This window comes from Gastrolobium bilobum, unplaced genomic scaffold, assembly GCF_033153095.1.
Source record: "Gastrolobium bilobum isolate Gb01-03AN ecotype WA unplaced genomic scaffold, APGP_CSIRO_Gbil_v1 utg18211, whole genome shotgun sequence".
NCBI classification, from domain to species: Eukaryota; Viridiplantae; Streptophyta; class Magnoliopsida; order Fabales; family Fabaceae; genus Gastrolobium; species Gastrolobium bilobum.
In genome coordinates, this window is record NW_026896264.1 from 144,098 (window position 1) to 165,329 (window position 21,232).

At 37.4% G+C, this 21,232-nt stretch overlaps 1 protein-coding gene across 2 annotated transcripts; it reads right to left on the reverse strand.

Moving 5' to 3' along the window:
- Positions 1-8,769: 8,769 nt before the first annotated feature.
- On the reverse strand, positions 8,770-19,942 carry LOC133298490 (L-galactono-1,4-lactone dehydrogenase, mitochondrial). 2 transcript variants are annotated; one of them, XM_061497783.1, is made up of 7 exons: positions 19,218-19,942; positions 18,763-19,013; positions 12,368-12,553; positions 11,349-11,769; positions 10,373-10,513; positions 9,262-9,428; positions 8,770-9,183 (listed from the first exon to the last, which is right to left on the reverse strand). In XM_061497783.1, exons 1-6 carry the CDS (start codon positions 19,860-19,862, stop codon positions 9,270-9,272), a joined length of 1,803 nt encoding a protein of 600 aa, XP_061353767.1. In that variant the 5' UTR covers positions 19,863-19,942; the 3' UTR covers positions 8,770-9,183; positions 9,262-9,269. The 2 variants fall into 2 exon arrangements, with proteins under 2 accessions (XP_061353767.1, XP_061353768.1); XM_061497784.1 differs by having other exon boundaries at positions 8,770-9,188.
- Between the last annotated feature and the right edge of the window lie 1,290 nt (positions 19,943-21,232).

A 21,232-nucleotide genomic window follows, 5' to 3' on the forward strand; every position in this document is an offset into this window, starting at 1 on the left:
TAGATGATCTTTAGAGTTAATGGTGGTGAATTCAAGATGAATGTTTTTAAGGCCATGAAGCATCCTGAAGATAAAAAAGACTGCTTTCAGATCGATGTAATTGAAGAAGCAGTCTCATAGAAGATCCTTGAAGAAGCAAATCCTCCCACTATTGAAGATCAGTTTGCATACATTTTGCACTCCTCGGAGTTACTGAATGATGATCAACTAACTGAGGTAGTTAAAGCCATCGATTCAACTGAAGTTTCAAATGCACGGAAAGAAGAGCTAGTTGAATTGATCAGGAAACCTGAAGGTCAAGTTTACTATATTGTTGAAAAAGAATGTTGAGGAAAGAAACAAGAAGAAAATTCATCAGAAATATGAGGAATGTTGCGACATCGTAAAGTAATAAAATGTACTGAGTACGAGATCGTTCCCACGAGGATCAGAATTTTCAAGCACTAGTTCGCTAATTGCGTCTTAGTTGAACAATCAAAAGTTAGGTTTGAGAGAATAGTGATTTGAAGAACTTAAAATTAAAAACAAGTAATAACATGCAATTAAGAAATTTCAGAATTAAAAAGAATGAATAAAAGATGATGTTGATGAAGAATTTAAAATAAGCGTAGTTAAGGTTTCGACTTCCCTCAATATCCTCAATATGTTATGAATTAAACATTCAAGAATTTGTTTCTTAATATATTGTCAATCAATTCTTTCTAAGTTAATTAGGGCTCAATTCCTTGTTACCCTAAATTTATGTGATCTTGAAAGAACTCTAGTTCCCTGATTATTCCCTAAGAAAACATGCATTAAGATCAAGAATTTCAAGATTGCATAATTACCCTATGTCTATCCCTAGATCACAAGGATTATGATAAATTTACCAAGTAAGGGTTCATGCACCAACATCCCTATTGTTATACAATTCCCCGAAATCATTCTATAAGGAGCAAACTCATAGAAAGCAATAAAGACAATTAATTTATTCAATTATAAAAAGAACAGGATTCAGAGACAATTTAATTCATAAACATAAAGATTCAATTGGTTTCCATCTACCCTTAACTACATAAAAAAAACTACTCTAGCATACTGAATTCAAAAGAAATAATAAAGAAAAGAGAACCCCAAGCCTCCATTGACTTGGTTCTTCAATGTTCCAGCGCTCCGCAACAGGATTCCTCCTTCAATCTTGGTGTCTGGATGAGTATGTGAATTGGTGTATTGGTCTTGACCCCAAGCTCCTTATTTATAGCCATTGGAGTTGTATCCGTCATTAAATCTCCCAACGAATCCATATCAGATTTGTAATTGATTTCACAATTGTTTCTTCTTTTGCAATTAAATCTTGTAGATTGGTTGATAGATTTGAGCTTTGAATCTTGTTATATCCTACTTCAATCTTCCACGAATATCTTTTGATATGTTTCCGTTTTGGTTCCAGATATCGCAATCTGGAAAATCTTCATTAAATCTCAGCAAATCTTAGTGAATCTTTGCTGTCAGGAACGTGCTTGGGCGCTCAAGCGTTCTGTTGGCCGCTTGAGCGTGCCAATTCGCTTCAAATTGCTACTTCTGCCTGCCTTAGCGCGCTTGAGCGTGCTACTGGGCGCTCGAGCGTGCTCTTCGAGTCTGAATTTTTGTATTCTTGGGCACTTGAGCGTGCATCTGTGCGCTTGAGCGTCTTGACTTGCCCAGTTTGGCTATTTTTCCTGCTTTCAAGCGCTCGAGCGTCATCTTGTGTGCTTGAGCGTGCTCTTCTGGCTCTTAACTTGTAGGATTATGACTTCCCTTGATCCTTATTGAGCCACTACTTCTTTGTCATGATTTTTTTAGCACTTCTTAGCACCAATCTTTGTGGTTTTACCTTCAAAAATGCAAAAAACTTCAAAACGTAGCTCAATTTCCTATCTTATGACTTATATGTTGTAAAACCTTGAATTCCATGCATTCTACTACATAACTCTTGTATAATTTAGCCTAAAAACATGGTAAACCAAAGGTTTATCAAAGAACGCAAGCCAAAAGTTAAGATGGAAAAACTCAGGAGCAAGGGAAAGCATGTGAAGTCTAAATTTAGAGCTCCTGAGGCAACTTCTTCTCATTTATCTGTGCAGGAGTATTATGGAAGGACACAATATTGGATCAAGAAGACTGGTTCATTAATGATAGCATGCTTCCAACCACCATAATCATGAGGGGTACGTCAAGCTCGTGACGTTAAACAAGCGCTAATTGGGAGGCAACCCAATAATTTTTTCTATTTCGTATCTTTTATTTTATTTTTTATTTTTATTTATTGTATTTTATTTTATTTTTATTTGATTAAAAGATGGTGTATTTTAAAGTGGTTGCGAAAATTTTGTGAGTGAAAAATTTGTAAGAAAAGTAGAAGAGTCCGCACCCTATACGCCTATTTGGCGTATCATACGCCACTTGAAGTGGTAGAGAACATCTCGTTGCGGTTCGTACGCCAAATTGGCGTATCAAAATGCCAAAAAGCTAGTGCCTCCTGTACAGACCCAAGACGTTCGCGCCTCGCACGCCAATTTGGCGTATCGAACGCCAATTCTAAATGGTTTCTGTGACCATGGCGTAGCAAGCACCCAATATTCTATTAGTTGGCGTCTGGAGCGCGAAGTGAAGTAAAGTAAGAGAATGATAAATTGAATTAATAAAAGATTTTATTTTATTTTTTATTTTTTTTAAGAACCCTTCTCATCTTGGACCACCACTTCTATAGCCGGACAACCACCACAGACCCATAGCAATCTCCATAGAAATCGGTGAGCCTCATCCTTCAACTCCTTCTTCCAACCACCGATTCAACATCATCACCGCCAGCCACCACGTGTTCACTAGCCACCATAAACCACCTTGGGCCACCAAGTCCAAAACAACCGTACCACCCAACCAACCAACCCAAAGCACCACCGCCTCACATCATTCGAAGACCAACCACAATCCTCCCTTCTTCCATTCAACTTAATCGGTCTCCATAACACCATTAACCAAGCCCCACCATTAGCAAAACCGACCACCATCACAGCCCTTTCATAGCCACCATCACCTTTCTTTCTTCCAAACCACAACCGTCACCCACAACCTCCACCGTGGACCACCTCCTCTTCACAACTGGTCAAGCTGATTGTCCCTCAATCACAACACCCACAACTTCCACCATCCTCTTCCTTCCATAGCCACGACCCAATACCAGCCCACCTTCCAAAAAGTTATACCACCGACCCATTCATTCTCCCTAACCATCATATCAAATCGCACAGCCCACCACAACCCCATCTTCTTCGGCCAACACCATCCACAATCTCCTTTGCACAGCACCTTCTTCCTTTTCTTATTATTAATTTTTATTTATTTATTCCACAAACCCAGCCCACATCCTCCTTCCTCACCGATCCAAATCTCCAAACAACCTCCACATCCACTGTCCCATCTTCTTCCTCGGTCAAACCTCACCATCGAGCCACCCACACCGCCGATCTGAACCACCTTCTTCCACCAACCTTCTCCAAAACCCCAACTGAACCACACTCCAATATCCACCCACGTAACCATCCTCATCTTACATACCCACATTTCACCGTGGAAACCATTTTTTATTTATTTATTTTTTGAAACCCCAATACCACAGCCACAAGCTTTATACATTCGGTCCATTTTGCATGTTAATATGGCATTACATTGGCTGAGCCAAATGGAATTGTGGGGATTATTTTATTGTTTGATTGTAAGCATAAATAAGTAAGTATGGAATTTGGATTTTTATGCATGATTATCCGGAAATTCTGAAATCCTTATCACTGGGGAACACTTGCTAGATTATTGTGAGAGAAGTTCAAAAGCAATCTGGTACTTGTTAGTGCAAGAAAAGCAATCTGGTCCTTGTTTTTTTTTTGAAAAGCAAACAGGAAACATAAAAACAAAAAAAGAAACTAGGAACACCTCCTAGATCAAACTACTCCTACATAGTCCCTTTCAAGTTTGTCACGACAACCAGAAGGAGGCGAGTCAAACTCTTGTAAAGACCAATCAAAGGAGTAGGCAAAAGAGGCCATCCAATCGGCAACCCCATTCCCTTCCCTATGAATATGGGAAATTCTAACCCTCCAATTCCAATCCAGCATATTCCTTATGCGCAAGACCAAGTTAGAGGCTGGATGATGAGAGCTACACCCTTCTTTTATGAAAAACTGGGCTACTAAGGAATCACCTTCAAGCCAGACAAAACGGAAACCTTTCCTCCATGCAATCTCAAGCCCAAGGAGACAACCCCAAAGTTCTGCTAGCAAAACATTACCACAGCCAAGATTTTTACAAAAGCCAACAAGCCACCTTCCACTAGCATTCCTAAATACACCCTCACAAGCAGAAACTTCTCCATTATTCATACTTGACCCATCCACATTAAGCTTAACCCAAGGGTCCGAAGGAAAAACCCAAAAAACTAATCTAGTCCTTGTTAGTGCAAGGAAGTTTTTGCTTTTTTTTCTTTTTTTGAAAATTAATGAAATTACTAAAAAAACAAAGTTACTACTCAGTACACATTTTTGCTTTTCTTTGATTATTAGTTAAGGGATCTGATTTAATGCTTCATATAAAAATTTCAAATATTTTAATATAAAAAATAATAAATCACATATTATTATCTAATAAAAGATCAAACAAAAATATAATGATCGTGATACAGGACTTTAGATTAAGTAAACGACATCTCTAATTATAAATCAAATCAAATTTTTTTGCATAGTGCATAATTAAGATAATATTAGTGTTGTATGTACATAACTTATGTAAGTCAATAAGCAAAAAAATATTCAAATATGTTCATTATAATTTTTGTTTAGGACCGGGCCGGGTCACCGGTTAACCGACCGGGTCACCGGTTTTTATGAAAACCGACCGGGTCGGACCGGGACGCACCGATTCTGATACATAACTGATCCGTTGCTTCAACCAAACCGGTTATATGACCGGTTTACCAGTTTCCGAGTCGACCCGGCCGGGTCAGTCCGTTTTCCTAACACTGATTTGAATTTGTTGATAAAAATCACTTTTAAATGTGTTGTAATTATTAAAAAGAGTATATAAATATTGTTTAAAATAATGATGTAATATTAAATTATCAGGATATTTTTGTTGATACATATTTAGTTGAGTTTTTCTTCATTGCAAAAGCAACAAAATGTGTTTCCCAAAAAAAAAAAAAAAAAATAGCAACAAAATGTTACTTCTATAGTTCCGAGTTTTCTGACAACAGAACCACGATTTTAATGTAAAACTATTTTGCCCAAAAAAATTGTAAACATATTAGTATAAATTTGAAGCTATGTTTTTAGTTTCAAAAGTGATTTTATAAAGATAATTTTGTTGCAAAAAGAAACTTTTTTGCAGTGAGTTCCATTTTATTGTGTCTGAAAAAACAAACCCTTCTATGAATTATAAACATTCTATATCCTAATAGTTGGCTAAAATGGTCTCGAGAGTTTTCCTTCCTACAGGTCAGTTGGTCTTCGTCCGGATGTCTGGCACAGTTTGGTTTCGACGAAATATTCTAGACTCTAGAGGAGTGTGGAAAGAGGGAAGGATTATTTCTTTCTTACTTGCTGGCACTTACGGGCTTGGAGGAAGAAAAAAAAAAATGCATAACCCAGGGTTTTTAAACTAAACTGAGGTATTTTGACAGAGTAGGAACCTGCTCCTCTCATCAAGCTGAGTTGTCGGGTATTTTGACAGAGCTACAAAACTGTTGGTCTGTAGGGGCCAAACAACTAATGATAGAAGGGGACAATCTCAATATCATGAATCAGTTGCAAGTTCAGGTTCCTAGTTTCCCATAGAATCATCTTATAGTCAATAGTCATGGTGAGATTCTGGCTGCATAAGAGTGGACTGTTGTTCTTAAGTACAATCCAGGAAATTAACGAAGGGTGGGCACTCAATAAGTTTAAGTATATATAGATCTGGATCTGATCTTGAATGCGACTTACGAGCAGCTGCCAGCTGGCTAGGTTTGATTTAGATCTAAATCTGGACGGATTGCGATTCAACTGGATCGATAATGGAGGAAGAAGCAAATGTTCCAACTTCCAATAACGCAGATTGAGGTTTGAGAGGAGATGAATCAGTATGTAGATGCAAACGATGGGTCTGGAATAGAGCTCTCTGCTGTTAGGTTTGAATAATAAAGGTGGAGGAGAAAAAAAAATTCAAAGGAAAATAAAATAGAATGGGGGAAATTAAAGGGGTAGAATATCGTAATAATCAACAGGATTACTATCAATGTTACTACCAATCAATTTTACCATTAAATCAATTATGTTGATCCAACGGTTATATTTAATCTTTGTATGGTTATGATCCCCATATTTAATGTAAAAGCATTAAATATAGAAAATTATAACTATACAAAGGTAAAAATAAATATAAAGTATTAAATATGGAGAATCATAACCATACAAAGACGAAAATAAATATAATCGGTGGATCAACATAATCGATCTAACGGTGAAATTGATTAGTAGTAACATTAGTAGTAACCCTAATTGGTTCTTACAATATCCTACCCCAATATTAATTTGGAAAGTTTAAATTTTAAGAGAAAAATATTTTTATTTTTTACATCATATTTTAAGGGTGGACACTTGCCCCCCTTCTCATACACTTAGATCTGCCTCTGCTCAAGCATATTTATATATGAATGCAAATAAGTGTGCTTAGTAGCAGGCTCATGAGGGCTTCAAACTGGAATGAAGGTTATACTAGCGCCGCTCCAGGTTGCTGAAATATATAAAACTATTAATATAGTCTCACCCAACAGTTTAAGTTTTTTGGTTGAATTGGTTCTTCACATAATATCATCGGAGCTTTGGTGTATAGGGTTCGATCCTCACCTTCTTCGCACAAGTAAGTGAGTCTGTGTATCGTCCACCCTTCAAGCCCAGTGATAAACTCTCGTGACTCAAGAGCTTAAGCTTTTTGAATTGATTCTTTACAAGGTTGGACTAGTTTATAGAGGCTGATCATAAAACTAGTTGTGCTAGTAGGGTAGTTTTGAATTTGATGTAATATTTCTTTTTTCTATTTTCTTTTTTCTTTGCGGGGCTTAAAAAAAAGCAAAAAATAAAATAAAATTATACCCATCTTTCCGTGTTACTGCCTAGATTCCTCTGTTTTTCTTATCTGCTTTTTCTTTTGCCTATTGCTCTGGGCCTCTGCCCAATATTTTCCAAGTTAGTAAGAGTTGAAATTCTAATACAAATAAGGTCCCAGACATACTATTCGTCTTTCTACAAGATATTATATAAAAAAAATAGGAAAGTGTAAAGAAAAAATAAAAACACTGCTCCTTATGGGTGTTGCTAAAGGAACTAAGGCTCTGTTTTTAAAAATAATTTTTGGTTTTCAGAACAAAAAAATTAATTTGGTAAGGTCTGTTTTATAAAAAAAAAAAAAAAAAAAAAAAAATTAAAAACTGTAACTATTTTTTTATTTTTAGAATCAAATTTAAAGAACATGTATGGGTTGTTTTTGTTTTCTGTTTTCTATTTTGGTTTTTAACTTTCAAAACAAAAAAATACAGAAAATAATTTTTTCCATAACTATTCTACAAAACAGTTTTAAAAAGAAAAAAAAAAACCAGAACACAATCAAACAGGCCCTAAGTTTTTTTTTTTTTCTTATCTTTCCTTTTAAAAGGATATCAATACCTTTAGGGCTTGTTTGAGAGTTAGTTTTAGGAGGGAAAGGAAAGGAAGAAAATGGTTTTATTAATGTCTTCCCTTATTTGTAAGTTTAAAAAAGTGAGGAGAAGGAATTGGAAAATTTCATAAAACTCTCCAAAATCATTCTTATTCTTAAAATTAAAATTCTCCCATTTTATGGGGTTTTAACTCCGAAACTTGGGAAGAAAATACCCTCCATTTTTCTTCCCTTCCTTCCTTTGGATCCCTTCCCTTCCAAACTCAGGAATAAAGCCTTAATGAGTAGTCAAATATTTATCACTTTATAAAAACATGTTGAGGGCCTGATTGGCCTGCTCTAAAGCCTTATGCAAGGGCGTAACAGCGTAAGGCCCGAAAGATTAAAGAGCTGTGCAAGTTGAAGTTGAGAGAGGCTACGTGGCAGGCAATGAATGGAGACAAGGGATGCATTGGTAACGCTGAGGATTCCGGAATATAGGGTGGCTCTGAGGTGTGTAAAAAAGAAACGCATATTCTGACTGTAAATTGAAGTGGACAGCTCTGAGCAGGGTGTGCCTTAAGCTGAGGTTTGTGTTAGTATTGCGCATAAATCCTTCCAATTCCTTCCAATGGGGTAGTTAATTGGGAGTGATTTTCTTGGTGTAATTAGTTGAGCCTGTTCAAGATATCACCATTGTCGACGAGTCCTTGCCATTGGAAGTCTGTTATTGACTTATTTCCTGATTACTGTTTGTGAATTTCACTAGTTTGTATCAGAATTATTTTCTGTTCCCAATTGATTTACTGGTACCATTAGGCCCATTCAGTATAATCAAGAACCAATATATGTTTGATCAAAGCTGAAAAAAAGGATGGGTGCCACTGCCAGATTAATCCCGCTTCTCTATTACTGCAATTTTCTAGCGAACACTGCTGCCGCTTTTTTATTTTTTATTTTTTATTTTATTTTCCTTTCTGTTGATCAGAACTAGTCCTAATATCGAGACGTTGACTTTCCTTTCCTTTGAAGGGTTTAGCAACAAATTTTTTCAGGACAAAAAGAATATTTCAAGAATACGATCCATTAATCCAATAAATATTAAAACCTCAAAATGTAAACTCTAGCATAACAAGCCCTTAGGAAAAAGCAGGTAGGAAGTGCGGAGTGCCCTGCCAAATTGAATGCATAAAATACCAAACATGATGATGGACACAGTTCATACCTAAAGGGAGAGCAATTCATACAAATATGTCAGCAACAGATTTTCTCCTTCAATTTTTCCCCTTCTTTATGCTTCCGCTTTCCGGTGGGATGAGTAACAACAGAATGGAAAGATCAATCGAGCTCCTTTAATACGTTTACATCACAATCCTTAAAGCTTCTTTGAGTTCAAGACATCCTCCCATGCAGGCAAGAAACAAAAAGAATGTATTTATGTATAATAATCCTGATTGTGCACCAGATATTTTGCATCCCGAAGTTCCAAATGTGTGGCAGCTGCACTAAAGAACTTAGGGTTGAAGATATGCTCAACATAAAAAGAAAAAAGACAAGTTCAGACAAATAACCACCAACCCTGAATTTTATATGGCATCTAATTGTGGGAACAGCTTTTCCAGCATGTTATTTGAAAGGATCCTATTGGGATCCAGTTCCTTTCTTGCCTTGTTGTATGCATCCATAGGAAACCGCTTTCTTATCCTTGCTTGGAGTTCTACAAGCTCCTCCTTGTCCTTTGGAACCTAGATATCAGATAATATGCACAGAAATTAAATGTTCTTCAGATACATTCCTTTCATTTTGCAATTGAAATCTTTGGTGATATCAGCCTTTTAACACCTGGGATGGTACTTAGTTTTCAAGGATAAGTGTTAGGGTTGGACCCTAAGGATTTGTTTGGGAGTTAGTTTCAGGAGGGAAAAGAAAGGAAGAGAAGGATTTTATTAATCCCTTCCCTTATTTGTGAGTTTAAAAAAGTGAGAGAAAGGAATTGAGGATTTTCACGAAACCCTCCAAAACCCTTCTTTTTCTTAAAATTAAAGTTATCCCAATTTGGGGAGTTTTAAGAGGTAAAAGATTTTAAATTTCTTATTTACCCTTATAATTAAAGTCAAAACCTCACTCTCTCTTTCTGATTTCCTCCTTTTCTAACGATTCTGAATGTGCACATTGTTGACATTAAACTTAGAAACTTTTCTTTCTCTTTTCCTATTCTTTTCTCACTAACCAAACAGGTTTTTCTTGCCAACATTATCATCACAAGCTACAAGGCAATTAAGAATGAACTAAAGTGGAGTCCATGAACCCTCTGTTGAGCAGGTGCTGGTGAAGAATCAGTCCAAAGTCATCAGGGAGCATAGCTTTTAGAATTAACATTGAATTAGTGAAGCGTATGAAAAGTTTGAGTGTTCTGTCTGTTCACTTTAGCTGTAGTTAGAGCCCTCAATAAAATTAATAGTCCACAACTACTAATTGATTAACTGCCAGGTGTCTAAGGTATAACATGAGTCGTAACATTTCCTATGTAGGAACAGATCCAAGATATTATGTAGGACAAATCATATTGGTAATTATATATGAGGAAATTTGGCTAAACATCATATGATTTAGATTATGAGAATAATTAGTATATCATATCCAAATACCCTGTTGGATTATTTATTATTCATGATGCCTACATAATTACCTCAATCTTAGCCCAATGTTCATAAGCAGAGTAAGGATCCCATAATTTTGCCCAAGTCAGATGCCTGTAATGAAAGAATTCTTCCGTTATATCCTTCCTCTGGCGAGCATCCATGGTAGGGAGGTACATGATTATACCGACCTAAAACACCATCAAAAGTATAATTATCTACCAAAATCTTCCGAACAGCATTATAATGTTAAAATTCATAGAAGGCAAGGGTTATATTTTTATTGATTCCAAACATGAAATTAAAGGCCAAGAAAGACAATACTATAAGCAGTTGACTAAAAGTAAAGCCAAGTAAGGGGTTTAATGCCTATTGGGTATTTTTTTTTTTTTCCAGCAATTAAGTTATATTTCTCCACACACAAAAAAATACTATAAGCAGTAAACTAAAAGTAAAGCCTAGTAAGGGGTTTAATGCCTATTGGGTATATTTTTTTTTTCCAGCAAATAAGTTATATTTCTCCACACACACACAACAACAAAAATGCATGTCTGGAGAAGCTGAAGTTTTAGCTTTTAACAAAAAGGCATTTCATCTTTTTCCAAAAGCTGCTGATATTTTTAAATCCCACCTGCACCCCCAAAAGTTTCTTTATACAAAACGCAAAAAAATAAAAAATAAAAAGGAAGAAGAAGCTCATTGAAACATGCACTTAGACTCAACCATTCGAACACCCCATGTCTAAGAAATTAAATAAATTTTTTGAACAATTATAAGAGAAATGACAAGCTCATGCATTTCAATTTTTGTCAACTAAAACAGTGAAAACATAAAGATTATTAATATGTAAACTTTAACATGCAATGACTAAAATTAATGTGTGATATGACATCAAATGCAGTAATAGAGAACAAATAAGACAGTGCTAAGCTCATGCGACCACGTAATACCAGTTCATCCCGATATAGATTAAGAATTTATTATTAGATCTATTATGTTCAATTATCCAAGACAGGATTATATTACCCAAGTAAAAATATCATCCTCGGATGGGCTTGAAGCAGGACTTAAGGGACTCCTACTGCTAGAGGTCCATCGCTGCTCAATTGGAGCAGGTGCAGGTATCTCTTCTTTCTCTATAAGTTGCTTCAGCTCTTCAATATATTCAAGGTCTTTCATGCTTGGCTTAGCCAGTTTTCCAGCAGGGAAGCATGTCTCCGATACCCACTGTTGACCTCCACAATCAAAGCCCAATATTTCATCACTCCATCCAACCCTATACCCTTCTGACTTCTGCCAGAACTCAGCCTCAGCTTGATTGACTTTGATGATGTGCTTTGTATTCAGAGGATCTAGGGCAATTAGCTTATCTCTTAATTCTGTGAAAGAAAGCTCATCTATATGTTGTTCACCATCATCTGATGATTTACCCCTGGATCCTTCTGCTCTGTAAAGAAGAATAGAAACTCATGTACTTAAACAGAAAAGTTCACAACAAGGTAACTGCAAAATAATAACAAAATTAACTAATGACATAAAAGAGAATGAAAGTCGTTGAGAACAAGCTGCTAACAGAGAAAACAACGTAAACTGTGGTAAAAGCAGAAGAAAATCAACATGAGATTAAAGCATTTTCAGATTATAAATGAATTTTTGTATCAACAACTCTCAGATCAACAAGAAAAGTACATTAACAATTACCAGTCCATGCCTACCACTTTACATTTAACTACTATAATTTTTGCAGCCCCACAAAAGGTTAAATGACAGCAGCTATAGACTTTTTGATAACTCATTCAGTCTGTCTAATTCTACCTCTGAATGTAAGTTTAAATCATATGAAATAAGAAATGTCACAAAAAGAAGACAAACAACTAAGTGTTTACAATTGCAGAAAAAGGGAGAGCAAGTCGCAGCTTATACTAGCACTTATTTGGTTGCAAAATAGTCATAGCAATACTTTTCTCTTATATCAAGGACCACAGTACCTCCAAGTCAAAATAAATTGATAAATAATACAATCAATAGACTAGGAGCAACCGTACCCATATTTCTGTAGGGACTCCCTATAAAGGTCACGCACATGCTGTATGGCTTCATCTTTAGTATATTTTGGTTTGAACTTGGGAGGACCTTTCCACTTTGAAACAGGATTGCATCTCACAACCACAACAGAGTCGGTATAAGGTATATGAAGGTACTTGACATGCTTATTCTCAGATAGTAATTTCCTGCATAAGATAGAAAAAGGTTAATCTAAATCCCAGTAGGCAGATCCTTAATCAGTTAGACCAAAGGCAACAAAAATAGAAGATATGGGTATACACTTACACACGATTACAAAGATTATATTAGAGTAAACACATACTTTGGTCCTTCAAAGATATATGTAACATCATATTGGTCCACCATTTATCAGTGACATCAAATTGGTCATTCAATGAATAACTAATGCTATCACTATCTTCATTCAAAGACAAAATCAATGCCACTTTGAGGACCAATTTGATGTTACATACATGTTTCGAGGACTGATTTGTATATTTATAAATAGAGTACCAATTTGATGTTGCATATATATGGAGGACCTAAATGGATATTTATTTGATTATATTGATATATTTGATAATTGCTCTGAATTTAAAATTACCATAACCACACCATTCTGAATCTATTGGTGTATAATATCAGGTGTAACTTGGAGGTCATAGGTTCCAATTACAGAAATAACATCTCCACTTATGGGGTTAAGGCTGCATACATCAGACCCACCCAAAACCCACAATGGTGAAAGCCTTGTGCACTGAGTCACTCTTTTATTATTATTAAAATAAAGTCAATAAACCCTTAAATTGGTCTTCCCAAAATTAGTAGGTCATCACAATAGTTCTTCAAAGATTTTTGACACCAAATTAGCTCCTCAAAGATAGAAAATCGTTATCAAATTTGTTCTTTAGTATCACCAAGTTAGTCCTCCATATTCGAGTTCTTGAGAGAAGCCATAGATGCAAGAGAGAGAGAGAGAGAAAAAAAAGATATTTTGGATCTGAATCTGTATTATGAAAACTGAATCTTACACAAAGTTACACTCTATCATTATATAGAGTGTGAGGATGCTGATTCAACAGATGAGTCAGATCTAAGAAACAAACAGAAAGCTAACTAAGCTATAACAGAAAGGAAGAAAAGATCTGATACATGCATGTGTACAATAAATCAGTAGACTGCTAATTGCTACTACATCACAGAAAGTAAGCTACTACTTATCTAATACACCCTCGCAAACTCGGGTCTTGAGGCAGTGAATCAAGAACCCTGAGTTTGGTTCTTAACTCAGCAAAACATCCAAGGGAAAGAGCCTTAGTTAGAGTATCTGCTAATTGATCTGAAGCTGGAATGTGCGAGACAATAAGCTCATGAGCAAGCACTCGTTCTCGAACAAAGAAGATATCTAGTTCCATATGCTTAGCACGAGCATGCAATATAGGATTATGAGAGAGGGCCACAATGCTAAAGTTATCACAAAATACTCGTGGAATAACAAAGGGAACTTGTAACTCGCGAAGAAGGGATTGAACCCACAAAATTTCAGCACAAGTGAGGGATAAACTTCGACACTCAGCCTCAGTTGTTGATCTTGCTACCAAGGTCTGTTTCTTGGACCACCAAGAAATGAGATTAGGACCCAAGAAGAGAGTTGCTCCTGATGTAGAACACCTATCATCAGGATCACTGGCCCAATCTGCATCACAGAATGCAGTAATAGAGAGAGGATGCTAAGGGACTGCCCTTTGAAGCACAAGCCCATATGTAACAGTCCCTTTTAAGTATCTTAGAATTCTTTAACTATTTTCTAGTGATCATCTAGAGGCTTCCCCATGAATTGGCAGACCTTGTTTACTGCATAACTGATCTCTGGACGAGTTATGGTTGCATATTGAAGAGCACCCACAATTGACCTGTAGAGATGAGGGTTTGACAAATAATTGGAGCCAAACCTTGAAAGTTTACAGCTAGAAGGCATGGGAGAGGAGATGCCTTTTGCATCAAACATGTCAGCACGAGTAAGCAAATCGCGAATATATTTGCATTGTGACATAATTAAACCACCAGAGAAATGAGGCTTTACCTCAATCCCAAGAAAGTAATCTAGGTTGCCAAGGTCTTTGACAGCAAACTGAGAATGAAGTTGATTAATCAGAGATTGGATGTAGGTATCATCAGTCCCAGTGACTATTATGTCATCTACATACACAAGGATATAGGTGCAGCGAGAAGAAGTCTTTGAGATGAATAAGGAAGGGTCCTAGCAGCTGGACTTGAAGCCAAACATCGTCAAAGCACCCTTCAATTTATCAAACCATGCTCTAGGGGCCTGTTTTTTAAGTCCATATAAAGCTTTGTTGTGCTTGCACACTAGTTTCTTATCAAAACTCTCAAAACCAGGGGGCTGATTCATGTAAACATCCTCTTGCAAATCACCATTTAGGAAAGCATTGTTGATGTCAAGTTGTCTAAGTGACCAAGAATGAGTAAGAGTAAGCATGATTCGAATAGTAACGGGTCTGACCACTGGTGAGAAGGTTTCATCGTAATCAAAATTTTCTTGTTGATGAAATCCCTTAGCCACTAGCCATGCCTTATATTTGTTCACTGTTCCATCAGGATTTTCTTTAACTTTAAAAACCCATTTGCAGCCAATTGACTTCCTGTTAGAGGGCAAAAAGACGAGTCCATGAATTATTAGTCATAAGTGCATTGTATTTAGCTTTCATTGCTTCAACCCAAGGTGGGCTGGCTAAGGCTTGCTTCACTATAGAAGGTTCTATATAAGCCAGTGGATCTAGCCAGAGACTTGGATCTGGTCATAATAGAACGAGTAGGTGAGGATTCCCTTAGGGAATTAGGGGGGACATACTCAGAACCCGAGGTGGATGAAGAAGAAGAAGCATTGGAAGACTACAATGGAGTTGCAGGGACACTGCTGTGTGGCACTGGTGATGCAGGAACAGTGCAAGGAGAAGAAGGAATGGGGGAACCAGACTTAGATTGTGACTAGAGAGGCTGTTGAAGAGGAGAAACAGGTGAAGAACGTGACTCAGAAACTAAGGGAGACACTAAGGGGGCGTTTGGTAGAGGATAATTTTTTTTTTATCCGAGAAACTCGATTTTCAGAAATATGATTTTTACATTCAGTTTACGATAATATCCGAAAATTAAAAATTTAGAAAAATTCAGTTTTCCGGGAATCCTGGAGAATGCCGCGTACCAAACGTCCCCTAAAGGTATCTGGGCAGAAACTAGAATGACAGGTGCAGGATCAGCATTAGTGTTAGTCCAGAGAGCATAAGGGAAACTATTTTCATTGAAGAGGACATCCTTTGAGATGTAGATTCTGCCATCTTTATTTAAACAAACATACCCTTTATGACTTGTGGAATAACCCATGAATACACATTCTTGCGAACGAAACTCAAGTTTGTGATGATTATAAGGCCTAAGAAAAGGAAAACACGCACATCCAAACACCTTAAGGAAATGATAATCTGGAGTTTGATTATACAACTTGGTATAACGGACACCAAAACTTAATGAGGCTGTTGGAAGCCTATTAATAAGAAACACAGCTGAAAGAAAGGCATAATCCCAGAAAGTTAATGGTAAGGAGGCATGAGACAACAAGGTTAATCCCATCTCAACAATATGACGATGTTTGCGCTCTACAACCCCATTTTGACGGTGGGTGTGTGGGCATGCAAGTTTGTAAATGATGCCATGATGTTTGAGATAATCAGTGAATGGTCTAAATTTTCCACCCCAATCAGTTTGTAAAGCTTTAATGGGAAGTTGGAATTGAGTTGTTATCAAAGAGTGAAACTATTCGAAGGTTGAAAGAGCATCAAATTTTTGTTTTAACAGATATATCCAAGTGTATCTTGTGTTAGCATCTACAAATGAGATATAGTAAGTGTATCCCAAGGTAGATTTAAAAGGAGCTGGTCCCCATAAGTCACTATAGATGAGAGCAAATGGTGTATTATACTCAATTTGTGATGTAGATGAAGGGAGTTTGTGTGCTTTTCCAATACAGCATGAAGAACAAAAATCAATAGCATTTTTATTACAGATAGGAATATTACATTAGTTAAGCACCTTTGTCAAGTTTACAGTGAGGAGAGCTATCAGTATGAGCAAGTGGAGGACTGGAACTAGTGGAAGCCTGGAGAGAATGAGCTGGATTCGGAGCAAGGGAGATATCTGAAAAACGATAAAGACCATCATTGCCAAGTATTCCTCAAAGAAGAATATCATGAGAGTCCTGCGATTTTACAAAAGCAAATACTTGGATGAAACTCAAAATAGACAGAGTTATCTTTAGCAAATTGACTAACACTCATAAGATTTTTCATGATAGAAGGAACAAGCAACAGATTTTTAAGATGCAAGCATCTGTTAGAATCATAAGGTGACATAAATTTTGTGGAACCAATAGCTTGAATAGCCAAACCTTGCCCGTCACCAATGATGATCTGATCAGAACCACTCAGTTGCTGGCTATGTAGTAGATGCATAGGACTAGAAGTTACATGATGTGAGGCACCTGAATCTGGGAACCACTCAATAGTTGGAACAGAGAGTTGGAAGTAAACCAGGTTGTGCAGCAATCATAGCCTAAGGAGATGCTTGAACAGGCCTAACATACTAATAAGATCGTTGTTGAGTCTGTGTAGGCTGTCTCTGAACAAAGTATGGACAATTTGATTGTGTTTCTAGAGGAGGAAGAGTGGGCACAAAGTCTTCATCGAAGCGATGCCCGCAACTCTTCACATCGTGGCCATACTTGTGACACAACTGACAATACATGTTTTGTCTGCTTCCACGCCCTCGACCTCTGCTAGCTCTGCCATTATAGCGTCCCCGTCCTCTATTTGAAACATTAGAAAGAAAAGAATCATCAACTCCTGTCTGTCCAAAGGTCTGACCAGTGCTCTGTTCTTGAGTTGCGAAAACAGGGGCAAACAGAGGAGCAGATCCAGAAGTGTTACTCTGTTTTTGAGCTACATTCACAGTGGCTGATTCGAGAAGAGACTCACTCTCTTTTAACAATATATGTTCATGCGTCATTAACTCAATCGCCAGATCTTCAATCGAATAGGGATTTTCTCTTCCATGAACAGTAGTCACAAACGCGTTGTATTCAACTGGAAGTCCTTCCAGTATGTAATCAGTCCTATCTTCGTTCGTAACTGGATTTCCTATGGCTTTTATAGAATCCAATAGGATTTTGATGCGAGACAAGTAATCTTTCGCAGATCTGGTTCCTTTCTTTATAGATATGAGTTCTGAGCGTAAATGACGAGATCTGGACTTCATGCCTCCATGAAATAGCTTGTGGATCTTATCCCAATCTTCGTGAGTATACTTTACTCCAAATATCTCGTTCACTAATTATTCAAAGATAGTAGACAAGAGCCAAGACAAAAGCATCGAGTCTGGTGTAAGCCATTGAACATACGCTGGATTTTGAATATCATTCAATCGATCTTCTTCAGATTCATATTGGACAGGAATCTTTGGATTCACAAGGTGGCGATGAAGTTGATGTGACGTTATAATCGGCTCAATTATCTGATTCCAGAACAAATAATTGTTTTCTGTAAGCTTCAATGTAACTTGATGATGAAAAGAAGAGGAGCACAATTCTCCATTAGCTTTGCTTCTTTGTTCGACTTCAAAGATGATGGAGCATTGTTATCAGCCGTAGCACTGTTCTCAGAGTTAGAGGCGGAAGACATAGTGAAGGACGAAGATGGATCAGGCCCTCAGAATAAGAGCTCTGATACCATATTCGAGTTCTTGAGAGAAGCCATAGATGCAAGAAGAGAGAGAGAGAAGATATTTTGGACCTGAATCTGTATTATGAAAACTGAATCTTACACAAAGCTACACTCTATCATTATATAGAGTGTGAGGCTGCTGACTCAGCAGATGAGTCAGATCTAACAAACAAACAGAAAGCTAACTAAGCTATAACAGAAAGGAAGAAAAGATCTGATACATGCATGTGTACAATAAATCAGTAGATTGCTAATTGCCACTACATCACAGAAAGTAAGCTACTACTTATCTAATACTCCACAAGGATGAATGTGGATGAAGTTTAAGATCTTTGAGAGATTAATGTGGTGACAAAAATCTTGAGGACAATAGCATTACACTGTATGTTTTGGAGGACCAATTTAGGGATTTACTCTCATTATTATTATTATTATTATTATTATTATTATAGCAGCTGGTATTAAACTTAGCAAGTTCTTAATCTTAGTTCCACATTACAAACAACAACAGAGTAAAATTAATGTGGTAATGATGATCAATATATTTGCTAATTTATTAATGTACCCAGAAGAAGAAGAAGAAGGATTTTTGAAGCAGTTACTTGTGATTTTTCTTTATCTCATTCATGGTTGAGACAGCTGTGTGCTCCACGAGCTCATGTCGATCAACACATTGAAGAGTGACTTCAGCCACAACTCCAAGTCCCCCAAGACCACAACGAGCAAGATAAAACAGCTCAGGATCTTTCTCTTTCGAGATCTCTATTGTCCCCTTGGCAGGGGTGACCAGTTTCAAGGCAATCACTTGTTCATCAATAGGAGGCAATCTTGCACCAGTGCCATGTGCACCAACCTAAAGCACACGAATGGAAAGAATTATATAGTTCACAAAAATGGTGAGAGGGATAGAATATAGCTCACTAAACAACATTAATCTCGGCAAAACCTATTTTAGATGAATCAAATGCATGCCCTCGATTTCAGGTGGGTAAAGCAAAAACAATTGTGTTAAAAAGAAGAAAACATAATAATAATAATAATATTAATAATTGAAAACCTGAATGATGCCACCAATTTGCTGCTCCCTAATGGATGCAAAATTCTGCAGTGTAAGGCCATGGTCCTTAATCCCATCGACAAGCTGCTGAACCCTAATCCCAGCTTCCACCCTCACAGTCTTCTTCTGGTTATCAACTTCCAAGATCCTATCCATCAACCCCAAATTCACCATACCAGCCCTTGATAACCCGATGCCGTTGGGGGACAGCCCCGACCCGACCGGGCGGATCCGGGTCTTCTTCTCGTTCGCCTCACTCGCCACGCGCTCCAGCTGCTCCAGGTTCTCGGGCTGGTGGAAGTGTCGGGTCATGACCTCGTGGGTCCCACTCCAGTTAGACACCGTGTGGAGGTCATCCGGCAAGGGCGCATAGCGGAATAGCTGAGCCTTCTTGTCCCTAGCGTTTTCCGGCAATGGGAATGAGTAGTATGTGGCGGCGCCGCAGAATAAGAGGAGGGCCCCGTAGCCCAGGTACTTCCGGAGTTGGGCATCGGCGGACGAAGAAGTGGGTTCCGGGGAGGACGAGTATCGGCGGAGAAGAAGTTGGGGCGGATGGGAATGTGAAGAGGTGGAAGAGTGGCACTGGCACTGGCACTGATGATAGCGGATACGATGGGAACGTCTCTGAACTAAAGCTCTCAGCATCTCTCTACGCACGAGAGTGGACTGTGACTGAGACTGAGACTCCGTATCAAAATACAACTTGGAAAAGATAGAGAAAAAGGAGTTTTTCCGTTTTTGCTTTCTTTCTTAGCCCACATTTAACGACGGAAATATTACTAATTGAAAATGTCAAAATTTTACTTTGGTAGTATAAGTTATATTTAATTTTTTTTTTTTTTAAATTTGATGTGTCGGATAGGCATGTGGCTGTTAGATGCTTGAGAGTTTAGTGTTTGGATTGATTTCAACTTTTTCAAAAGCTGTTTTTTTTTTTAAATAAAAAATGTTTTTAGAATTTTTTTGACTGTTTGATGTTAGTTTTTAAAAAAAAGTAAAAGCCAATAAAAAATGTCAAAATATGACTTTTCTCAAGGGGTTGTTTGGTGTAGGAGAAATTTTTTTTATCAAGAATAAAAATTTGCTTGAAATATGATGGGAATAATTTTTTGCCAGATAAGTTAAAAAAAAGTGTTTGGTAGGCCATAATTTTTCTGAGAAAATTAGATGAATTTTACTGATGTTATGTTTGGTTGAAAGGTAAAAAATAATGGGAATATTAACAAAGTTACGAAAATACCCATCTTCTGTCAAACGTTAACCTGATGCATTGTCTCTCTCTTCCTCTCTCTCAAACATTGTTTGCTTCTTTGAGTCCATCACCTCTGCTGTTGGATCTGGTTGTACGGTTGTCGGAGAACTCTTGATCACCACCAATCCCGCCGTCTGTGACACCTTTCCATCCGCCGTCCCCACTGTTTGCAACTCTTGCAGCGCTAAGCTGTGGATACCCACCAACGATTGAAACATGGTTTTTACAGGCCTATGGTTTGTGAAAGCCACACATGTGTCTGGATATTGGTTCAGGTTCAACAAAGACCATTGCAGGCGCTACACCAAACATGTGTCTTAAGGCTGAACATTCGGGACCACATGCATCTGTTTATATGACTAGGCTTAGCATGACCCTCATTTGTTTCACCAGCAAAAAGAGAGATGCAACTGCCACTCTTGGGGTACCATTTCGAACTCCATAGATACTCTCATGCACAAAATTTCCACATGTGGTTGACAGAGTATGTGTACCATGTCTCTCGGGATTAACAAGTTGTTTGCTGTGATGGCTGCAAGTTTGCCATGAAATGGGATTTAAGCTTTGGTGATGAATCTTGATCCAATTAGCTTCCACTTTTCTACAAGAGCAATGTAATGAAGAAAATACGAACATTTTTGTACTGACCCATAACAAAAGTGAAGAATATGAAGACTTGGGTTTAGTGTCAATAAAGTTGCAATGCTTCAGACAAACGATGAGCACAACTTCACGAAATGTGCAAGTTTGGACAAGACTGAAT